The 11,155-nt window shown below is 32.9% G+C and overlaps 2 protein-coding genes across 4 annotated transcripts; both read left to right on the top strand.

Annotated features, from left to right (window-relative positions):
* The first annotated feature begins 85 nt into the window (after positions 1-85).
* Positions 86-5,732, top strand: LOC115889873 (serine/arginine-rich splicing factor 11-like). 3 transcript variants are annotated; one of them, XR_004051517.1, is made up of 2 exons: positions 86-355; positions 5,336-5,732. XR_004051517.1 is itself a non-coding variant. In XM_030909958.1 (2 exons), exon 2 carries the CDS (start codon positions 713-715, stop codon positions 1,562-1,564), a length of 852 nt encoding a protein of 283 aa, XP_030765818.1. In that variant the 5' UTR covers positions 88-355; positions 690-712; the 3' UTR covers positions 1,565-2,740. The 3 variants fall into 3 exon arrangements, 1 of the variants encoding a protein (XP_030765818.1); XM_030909958.1 differs by lacking the exon at positions 5,336-5,732 and adding an exon at positions 690-2,740 and having other exon boundaries at positions 88-355; XR_004051518.1 differs by having other exon boundaries at positions 185-355; positions 5,339-5,732.
* Positions 5,733-7,140: 1,408 nt separating this feature from the next.
* LOC115889945 (ras-related protein Rac1) lies at positions 7,141-9,424 on the top strand. The gene is made up of 4 exons (XM_030910047.1): positions 7,141-7,466; positions 7,628-7,880; positions 8,014-8,148; positions 9,264-9,424. The coding sequence occupies exons 1-4, from the start codon at positions 7,432-7,434 to the stop codon at positions 9,417-9,419; spliced, it is 579 nt and encodes a 192-aa protein (XP_030765907.1). The 5' UTR covers positions 7,141-7,431; the 3' UTR covers positions 9,420-9,424.
* Positions 9,425-11,155: the final 1,731 nt, after the last annotated feature.

Genomic DNA, 11,155 nt, shown 5'->3' with positions numbered 1-11,155 from the left:
AGATTTTTATACATCGCCATCTATTGTAGACTAGTAGCAATTTAATGTGCTTCTATTGAGTTATCTGAATTGTAAGTTTCTAAAAACCAATGGCGTCGAACTATTTTCTAATTTTTAGGATTATTACAGTTTTCTTGTAACGATTTCATTGGTTTAACTTCTTTTGGTTTAGAGGCGCTTTAGTTACCAGTTTGGAGGTTGTCCACCTGTGTTTTCTATGCGTAAACAAGACAAGAGACAGAAGACAGACAGATGAGACAGAGCAAGAGGAGCAAGAAGCAAGAAAAAAGATTGTGTAAAAATTTGGTAGCCATATTGTGTCACTTTATTGGATTAGTTTTGGAGTGAATATAAGGTAAAAAGTAAAAAAACCTTACAATAAGTATAGCATTTAGTAGTTACAGAGGCTTGTTCTATCTTTATGTATCTAGAATATTGCTTGAATAAGTAATAAATTTGCAAATGTTTTTTTTTTGTTAAATTTACAAATGTCACTCTCTCATTGATTATCTAATACTGCCAGTGTGTAAGTATTATACCACGATCAAATTAATATTCCCTTTGCCATTTTTGACATAATCTTAATTCGGAAAACGATATTTCGTTCACGCGTCTACAAAATACCAGCAGTTTATGATGTCGCCTGTATTGTACTTGCAGCGTTTTATACCTGGAAAGTTCTCTTGTAGGTTTACACCACAGCTTTATCCCGATGAATCCCTCGTCGTCATTCTCCTACTGGGATAATCCTCCACCTCCAGGCACAGAGTTTGACATTGACGAAGATGAGAGCCAGAAAACTGGGTCCTCGAGAAGCAAAGACAAAGTCACCGTGCAAACCGACTCGAACTTTGCCGATAGGACCAGGCACAGGTCGCGTAGCCGCAGTCCACACCACCACAAGAGAATGAAAAAGTCAAGGGGCCACTCTAGAGATCGGCACAGGCGTTCGCATTCAAGAACCCGAAGAAGGAGGAGATACTCGTCCTCGCGTTCCAGGTCGCGGTCTCGCAGCTCTAGCTACAAGCATAGATACAAAAAACGGAGTAAACGTTCAAGGTCGCGATCAAAGTCACGATCCAGAAGCTATTCGGTATCTCGATCATATAGGAGCGGCCGGGAGAGGGAGAGGAGACGCTCTCGTTCACCAAGACCGAGACGCAGTCATAAAGAACGCGAGAGGGGTGTTGAGGGTGACATTATAAAAGAGGAAGATATGAAACTGGAGGATTTGGAGGAAGAGGAGGGATCTCCGGAGCCGGAACAGCCGCCCGTGCCGTTTAAGAATGACGGCTCGTTTCTGGAGATGTTTAAGAAAATGCAGGAGCAAAAGAAAGAGGAAGAGGTGCAGGAGCAGGACGAAGCCAAGAAAGCGGCGGTGCCGGTTTTCGGAAAACGACGGGGCGGCAAAGTGTTAAAGACGGGCATGGTACAAAAAATTCGAACGCTCGAGGAGGATTCGTCGAAGGCGCAGGACCCCTGGTCGGTGTACATGAACGAAGTGCGAAAGTACAAAGAGGCGTATTGCAACGACGACTCACAAACACGGCCCCTGCTTAAATGAGGCTGGCATCTTCTTAAAATACCTTGTTCGCTGTCACTCTCAGTTAGACAGTAGAATTGTTAATTTTTTCTGAAATTGTCAGGGTTCTCAGTTGTCAATAAAAACAAATCTGAACTTTGTCATAAAAATCAATTTAATATCAAAACATACTAAAAGAAGCTCTATTTTATATTTATTGTCGGGTGAAGATTTTTTTTAATTGAAATCACTTATAAAAAAAACAACAAAACATCCAGTATATAGAAGCCTCCCCAGACACAAAATCATAAAAATTTCTCTGCGGAAATGCATCATTGTCTTTTTTCCGGCTTTAGAATAACTGAAATCAGTTACAAGAAAACGTATTTTTGCTTTACATTCTAAACACGTTTTTTGTATAGGTATGAAATTAACCTAGTAGATACTGTAATTGAAATATCAATACGTTACCGAAAAAAAAACGAAAATAAACAAAAATGAACCAACAAACCAAACCCAACCAAAACAAACCTATCCAAGGCAATTCCAAGTACCCAATACTTTTCAAATCTTGCTATATTTTACAATATTTTATCAATAAATGAAAATGGTATGCTTCGCAAGAAGTTTTTTTGTGTGTCTTTAGAAAAAATTCTAGAATGAAAAACTAAAATTTCATTTCTAAAAATGAATAAAAACATTTCTAAAAATGAATAAACAAATATTTCTTACATACCTGATTTCAAGTAAATGAAACTTGAGCTTTATTCTCTATTAGATATTTATTTAATCCCATCTAGTAGTTTTCAAATCATATCAAAATTGACAATTCAATACACCATAGAAAAAATAAAATTTAAATTATAAAAACCTACAAAACACGTAAAATCGTTAAGAAAAACAAATAAATATGCACTGAGGCCTCTGAATGACGATAATTAATGGGCAATGAAACTAGTTTTTAAGAATGCCCTAAGTTCTTTAACAATTTAATAAATAATAGACCTTCTAATATGTAGGTATTTATAAATTTAGTTTGTCTAATTTTTGTAAAATATTTTTTTTCTTTTTGTAAAAAATACTCTAAAAGGGTATTATTACTGTAAACAATTTAGTTTTGCATTTTTTTAAGTTTTTTGTTTATAATATTAATTAGAATATTGTCTTGATTTATGTATGGATACATAAAGTAATATTTATTTTAATATAAATAGTTATCCAAAAAACTGCTGGTATTACATTATTTTATGTCGAAAATGGTTCTTGCTCTTTTTAATAGTGCATTTATTATACCGGGTGCGTTTCAAAAGTGGCTCACCCCTATAACTTTTTTATTTTTTCAGTTAAAAAACGAGGTTTGGTATGTGAGTATATGACATAAATTAGGATTGATTGACGTATTCAATTGTTTTTGGTCACTTCCTGTTTCACCGGAAATGACTACAACTTTTGATTTTTAAATGGCAAAATTTTTTTACTTTATTCGATAGAAAATGACTATTCTGAATAGAATGACATATCATATGTCAACTTTTGACATTCCCGCTTATTAAAAAATCTAAATTTTAAATTTCAATCTAGAGTGCCATGGCTATGTTAAAAACACTAATTTTTAATCAAGGAGCCTTGGAAAAATAGATTTAATCGTCTGATGTTTTTAGTGTCTCGTCCTGGCCGGTTAAAAGATGCCCAAATCGTATTTTTAATCATATCTCAGTTTATTCAAATGGAACGAGGGTGGCTCATTAGCATAAATATTTGGAAAAAGCATTTTTTTACGAATAATTTGATACCACACACTTGGTATTTCGAGTCAAATTTTCGTTATGAACCGCAAGTTGTGATTTCAAATAAGCCGTATGCGAAAATGTCAAAAGTTGACATATGATATGTCATTCAATTCAGAGTGTTATTTTCTATCGATTAAAGTAAAAAAAATATCGAGGTAGTTATTTCCGGTGAAACCGGAAGTGATCGAAAACATTTGAACACGTCAATCAATCCTAATTTATGTCATATACTAACATACCAAATCTCGTTTTTTTAACTGAAAACCACTTTTGAGACGCACCCGGTATAGATCAGATTTTATAAAGGAATTTAAAAAAAATTATCTCATAGTCCAAAATACCGTATGATCGAAAAAAACTGCGTCCAGTTGGCTTGAAAATGACGATGGATGACTTTCCCCATATTAATTTTAAAATGATAGCGATCTTCATTTTATAGCCATCGCTGACGCCGTTTTTTTTTCAATCATATTGTACATAATTACACATACAGTTACATTTAAATCCAGTGGTCACTCTTCTGTAAAATTCTTAAAAATACTTAACATTATTTTAATCAGATATTACTTACGAAGATACTATACGCTCGAAAAAAAAAACGGCATTGACCTCGCCTTAATTATCATCGATTGTCATTCCCCAGCCGTCTTTGACGCCGTTTTTTTTTTGGTCATGCGGTATATCTCTACTTGTCGAAGAATAATAAAACTATTTTGTATTTTGTCAAACTGTTAACTGAGTCTAAATAATGTGTCAGTTAAAAATATAAAATATTTTTAAAAAGATTAATATACAGGGACCGATCAATATATTCGCCCCACATTAACGAAACATAGAAACTGAAATTAAAGATATATTTAAAACGAATTTTTCCATACTTTCAATACCATTTTACCAAGGATTTATATTTATATCGTAATCTTATATCATACAGGGTTTTAAAATCCTACGCCAGACTTTCTAAATTATAAAATAATTTTTCTTTGTTTCTTTTTTAATGGAACACCCTGTATATTATCTTTTGGTTAGATGGAAAATTAAAAACGAACATTTTTTGAATTTAAAGAATTCTAAAATTTTTAACAGTTTCACAATAGTTACGGTATTATTACATATCGGGTGTTTCTCAAAAGTGGCTCACTCCTATAACTTTTTTATTTTTTACAGATAAAAAAACGAGATTTGGTATCTTAGTATATGACATAGTATATGACAATTAGGATTGATTGACGTATTCAATTGTTTTCAGTCGCTTCCTGTTTCAACGGAAATGACATTAACTTTTGATTTTTAAATGGTACTCTTGGTGTTTTTTTTTTACTTTATTCGATAGAAAATGACACTGAATATAATGACATATCATATCTTTTGACATTATCGCTTTAAACAAAATTGTATTTTAAATTTCAACTTAGAGTGCCATGGCTGTGTTAAAAACACTAATTTTTAATCAAGGAACCTTGTAAAAATAGAGTTGATCGTCTAATGTTTTTCGTGTCATGTCCTGGCCAGTTAAAAGATGCCCAAATTGTATTTTTAATCATATCTGAATTTTTCAAATGGAACGAGGGTGGCTCATTAGCATATTTGGAAAAAGCACTAATAATTTGGTACCACACACTTGGTATTTCATGGCACTCTAAATTGAAACATAAAATGCTATTTTTTTTAATTGAAAATGTCAAAATTTGACATATAATACGTTATTCTAAGTATCATTTTCTATCAAATGAAGTAAAAAATACCGAACTTGTCATTCAAAAATTAAAACTTGTTGTCATTTCCGGTGAAATAGGAAGTGACCGAAAACAATTGAATACGTCAATCAATCCTAATTTATGTCATATACTCACATACCAAATCTCGTTTTTTAACTGAAAAAATTCATTTTTAACGTCATTCAATTCTAATTTATGTCCTTTATTAACATACCAAATGTCGTTTTTTATCTGAAAAAATAACAAACCTACTATTTTTCTTCGCACTAATGGGCCACCCTGTATTTACAAATAATTCTTTTTAGAAGAATGTCGGCCCCAGCAACCTTAGACCAAATTAAAACTGTGCCGTTCGACTCGCGCTTCCCGAACACCAACCAGACGCGTCACTGCTACCAGAGCTACGTGGACTACCACAGGTGCCAGAGAATCAGGGGAGCCAACTACGCACCGTGCGACTACTTCAAGAAGGTGTTCAACGCCACCTGCCCCAACTCCTGGATCGAAAAATGGGACGAGCAAAGAGCCGATGGAGTATTCCCCGGAAACATCTAATTTTTTGTCCTGTTAAATGCATATATAATCAGTAATTATGTATAGTTTATTGTAGAATTTTTGTTATCAAATATATTACTCCAAATGTAAATTATTTGCTATATTAAGTAAACCATTTTAGTAATAAATCTGGCTGAGATATTGTTATCCTAATTTTCAATTGTCAGTAAGTCGTGTCTAGGCAACCAGTAATACTAGTCTAGTAAGTTTTGAGGAAAATGGGGGAAAAACAATTGGTACTAGGAATGGCGCGATTTAAAAATATATCGATACGGTGATATCAATTATCTAAATAACTGCAACAAGTCAGTTTTAAAAAAACTTAAGTCATTTCTAAAATCAAAATGATTTAAGTCTTAATGCAATTTCAATATAACGTTGAAATGACTTAAGTCATTTTCTTTCAAGTCAAGTCGTTTTTGTAAAGACTTAATTCAATATAACGTTATTTAAGTGTATTTTTTTACTTGAGTCTTTTTTTACTTAAATCATGATAACCTGCAAATTTTAATTTTTTATTAAATCAATATAATTTCCCTCCCCCAAGTCAAAACAACCATAATTCAATTTAAATACTTATTCTTTAAATGTTAATATTAATTTTCTTGTACTATCCAAACCAAACCCATTACCGATTGTTTTTATTTTTTTATTGTATTTTTTTTTAATTTTTTATATTTTTTTGTTTTTTTTATATTAATTTATTGTAGATACAGATTAGAATAAAATATTATATAAACAACTATATAAAAAATAAACGCATCAAAGACATAAAAACACACATATAAAAACATCAACAACTTAAATAAAATTAAATTTCGTGGTACTTTGTACAGCTTGTCCCATTTTTGTGTGTTTTACAGGGTTTCTAGTTTATGAGCAGCGGTACAAAGATACGGTTTTCACAGTTGCTACTTTTTTATGAAACTAAAGATGGTGAACACATATTTGATGGCGCTGCTGTAAAAAAATTACGATAAAAATATATAAAAAAAAACTTAAAATCTTTTCTAAAAAGACTTATATCTCATAAAAGACTTAAATCTTTTGTAAAGTGGCTTAAGTCATTAAAAAAAGATTTAAATATTTTTTAATGACTTAAATCTTTTCTAAAAAGACTTAAATCTTTTAGAAAACTTAAATTTTTTTTAATGGCTTAAATCTTTTTCTATTTCGGAATAAAGACTTAAATCACAAGTCTTTTTCCGGAATTAAATTTTCTCAGCCAAAAAACTTAAAAATTACATTTTGATCTCCCCCTATAGATCTAAGAGCAAACATAGCAGGCTATATATCTCTGAACACGTTTAAAAAACAGAAAGCAATACCTTTATATACCTTTATATTATAATACCTTCGCCACGGCCTTCGCGATACGCGATCTCGCTAATTTTGTTGATTATATCTTGGATTATATCCACTTAACTTTTTATTCATTAAATGTATCGAAACAAATTATTGTTATGAACATATCGATACGTCGTTCCCATCCCTAGTTAGACCTGTTTGTCAATCGCACCGTCCGTCGCGCATTTGTCAATTGTCAACAGAGGTTGTCAAAGAAGAAAAAAAATCCCTGGTGTTTGGTATTCGTCATTATTGTGGCGAATTGAAAAACTCCTGCGTAGAGTTGTTTACTGTGAACTTACACATATTTAACAGATATAAAAGTAACATTTTATAATATAGGAGAGTGCTTGAGCGTTTATAGAAGATATATGTGTTCCTATAGTACAATACTGTTGGTGTTAGGTCGTCCTTGCTTTTGACGTTACACACCCAAGTTTCCGAAAATCGTCCGATATAATAGACTTTTTGAGGATAAGACGTTGGGAAACAGGCCAAAATGCAAGCAATAAAATGTGTTGTTGTGGGCGATGGGTAAGTAAACCACCCACAGGTGTTCTATATCTATTTGTGTATGCAATTTTTACACAATGTCATAATAGTTATGCCTTGGTTATGCCATTTTCTGTGACGAAAATTAGTCACCGTCAATTATTGTAAATAAACATTTAAATAACGAATCTTTTGTTTTGTAGTGCCGTTGGTAAAACGTGCCTGTTGATTTCCTACACTACGAATGCCTTTCCTGGCGAGTACATACCGACAGTTTTCGATAACTATTCTGCAAATGTGATGGTCGATGGTAAACCCATTAATTTAGGATTGTGGGATACGGCCGGTCAGGAAGATTACGACAGGCTGAGGCCCTTGTCTTATCCACAGACTGATGTCTTTCTAATCTGTTTTTCCTTAGTTAATCCCGCTTCATTCGAGAATGTCCGAGCAAAGGTAAGAAAAACTACGGAAAAGTAGAGTAAATCTTACTTTTACTTAATATCAATAGTTAAACTCATGGCACTGATGAATTACAGAGCTTATTTTAAAGGTAGGGAGTTGTAAAAGAAAACATTTTTTATTTTAGTGGTACCCTGAAGTAAGACATCACTGCCCGAATACGCCCATTATACTAGTAGGTACAAAATTAGATCTGAGAGAAGATAAAAGTACAATTGAAAAATTGAAAGATAAAAAGCTGGCACCAATTACTTATCCACAAGTAAGTTTCTAACATATATTCAACATTTCTGCTAAATATATCCCAAATTTTTATAATAAAATTGGGAAACAATATATTAATTATGTTGCTTTTTAATTATTTTTACGTTTTATTTTTAAAATAATAAGTAATATTTTAGTAATTAATTAATTAATTTGTTTTATAGCTTATTTTACTTTTTAATGGTTCATTACTTAACAGCTTGTGAAACTGCACTCAAACAGCAGCTACAAATTGAAATAAGTAGAAATAACTTTGAAACTGGTATAATGTGCTTACCAATCAATCTTACTTCTAGATTCAATAACAATACAATATTACACAAAATAATGACTGACATTATGATAACTGTCAAATAATAAACGACAACGTTGCTGAACACGGCGCAATGTGACCAACATCGCAATAATAAAATTCGGTTTAAACTAATTTTTGCAGTTTTAAACTAAATATTATCTGTTACAATCATTTGCCCTATAAAGTAAAATGAAGAGCGGTATCTTATATACAACAAACTTAAACATTTTTGCGAAAATTTCATTTTGTCACGTGTATAGGCTTTAGTGTCAGTTTCGATATTATTAGGTTAGAAGCCGTAGATGTAACGCAATCCGCAGAAATTTGTCATCATCGCTTTTTGTTGAAAACGATGTTTGATCGCGATAAAATGTAAATTATTAGCTATTTTACTATCTTAGTCACTGTAATTTATTTTATGTTGGGCAATTATTGTCCGTTGATAAATAAATAAACACACAACCGCAAAATCTAGGGATATTTTTTCAAAATTGCCTCTAATGGCTCATTTTTGTTCGATTTCTTCTTTTTATAAAATTTTAGTGTTTTGTGGGATAAAATAAAATAATTTAAGTAAAGGTAAACAAACTGAAATATCGATAAGGTGTTCCTTTTTGTATTTGAAAGAATTCATGGATTATCGCAGCTACAAAATAAAAATATAGGCAAAAATTAAAATATCCCTAGGCTCTACAGTTGTATTTAGTTTTATCAAAGATCATTCTTAATAAAATCAATAAGTTAGTATTAGAAACTTTGGTATTAGCGAATGCATGAGTTTTTTCCTTGTAATTTATTGTATTTTGGTTGATTTGTAGGGCTTGGCGATGGCCAAGGAAATCAGCGCCGTCAAATATCTAGAATGTTCGGCTCTAACTCAAAAAGGACTGAAAACGGTGTTCGACGAAGCCATCAGGGCGGTGCTGTGTCCCGTCATGCCGCCCAAACCCAAACGTAAATGTGTTATTCTCTAAGATTACTCTAGAACACTTTGGTACCGTTTCCGTTAGAAGTTGCAACAAAAAAACAAACTTTCTTCATTTACGTAGCGCGCTCTCATTTCGAATTATTACACGGGATCGAAGAAGATATCTGCAGTAATTCGATGTGGCAGTATACAGTATATGTGGCGGCGATTACATTAGAATAGAAAAAACTCATATAAGAACTTTAAAAGTTTTAAATTAAAATGACAAACAACTATAATAGAAGTTTTAAATTACAATGACAAACAACTATAATAGACGGTTAAAGCACGGCCAAAGACGTAGACGTAAACGTATCGTTTGACATGTACGCTCGCGCAGTGAGAAATTCACTTGCATTTACGGATACGTGATACGTATCTTTGCGTGCCTTTACGTACGTACAAAGCGCAAACGTATCGAGCCAAAGGAGTTTCGATTTCACCCGATCGATGCCGAATGTACAAATTCAAATCGATAAACATCTTTGTGAAACAGGAAATGGGCCTATTTTAATATAATAAATTAATCATTTGTACACATTTTAAGTTTTTAAGAATGGATACTTTCAATTTCAATAATATAATTTCCGTTAATGCTTTTTTATCCTTCGATATTACTTTTATAAATTTGATGTCAAATCAATGGAATAAAAAATTAAAAAGCATTTCACAAAACATTATAGAAAAACATATGTACCGGTTACGTTACGTAACATGGTTACGTAACGTCAAAATACTTGCTTTAACTCTCGTTTGCGCGACGACGCATCCACATCCGTAGCGTAAGTTTCTACGTTACCTACTAGTGATGGGCAAAACTGTTATTTTTAGATAACAGTTGAAACTGTTATAGTTATTTATAAAAATAGCTTAAAATAACAGCTTAAAAATAACAGGTTTTTTTATTTTATTGCTAAATATCTGAAAGAGTATGAGGCGGTCGTCGCCAGGCGTATTAACGCAGTTGCAAGTGGCAACAATGACGTGCTCGGTGGTAGTATTTCCAGGGTGTCAAAACATTTCTAAATATCGATTGTTATCTAAAATGGTGGTTGTTTACAAATAAGCGCTGTTTACAAATTGCGATATATAAAAGCCAAAATGCCACCACTCGTCTATACCTATACATTCCGATCTACCTACGCCCTGCCCCACGATCCGCCTGAATTGCGTAGTTCGAATTAATTTTACACTAAAATTTGCAAAGGAGAATTTCTACTTAGGTATTTATTCTGAAATTTTTTCAGAATAAATAAATACCTAAATATTGAAACTTAATAACTAAGTACTGAAATATACAGCGCCATAATATCTTGACCTCCGCCCGTTATGCTCGTAACAGGTTGAAAAACAATGTATCTAAAACAACTGATGCGTTATTCTCCAACCTGTTTCGAACCTCCATCGACAATCGACAGATGCAGCAGCGTTACTTTCCCACTCCGATTAACTCGACCGCCGCCTGTTATGCTCGTAACAGGTTAAAAAACAACGTATCTAAAATGCCTGCTTATTTTCTACACGTTATAACCCGTTGCGAGCCTCCATCGACAATCGACCGATGCAGCAGCGTTGCTTTCCCACTCCTGTTATCTCGACCGCCAGGTGTTTTGCCCGCAACTGTTTCAAAAAAGCTGCTTCTTTTATATCCTATTATTTTTAAGCTGTTGCAAGCCCAGCACGACCATCGACGGATGCAGCTACGTTCGCCGCGCCGTAGCGCATTCCCCACTCCGTTGTCCG

The sequence above is a fragment of the Sitophilus oryzae genome, unplaced genomic scaffold (genome assembly GCF_002938485.1).
Source record: "Sitophilus oryzae breed Bouriz unplaced genomic scaffold, Soryzae_2.0 scaffold_857_pilon_pilon, whole genome shotgun sequence".
Classification (NCBI taxonomy): domain Eukaryota; kingdom Metazoa; phylum Arthropoda; class Insecta; order Coleoptera; family Curculionidae; genus Sitophilus; species Sitophilus oryzae.
Note: the sequence above shows the minus strand (reverse complement) of the source record. Positions and strands in the feature narration are given on the sequence as shown.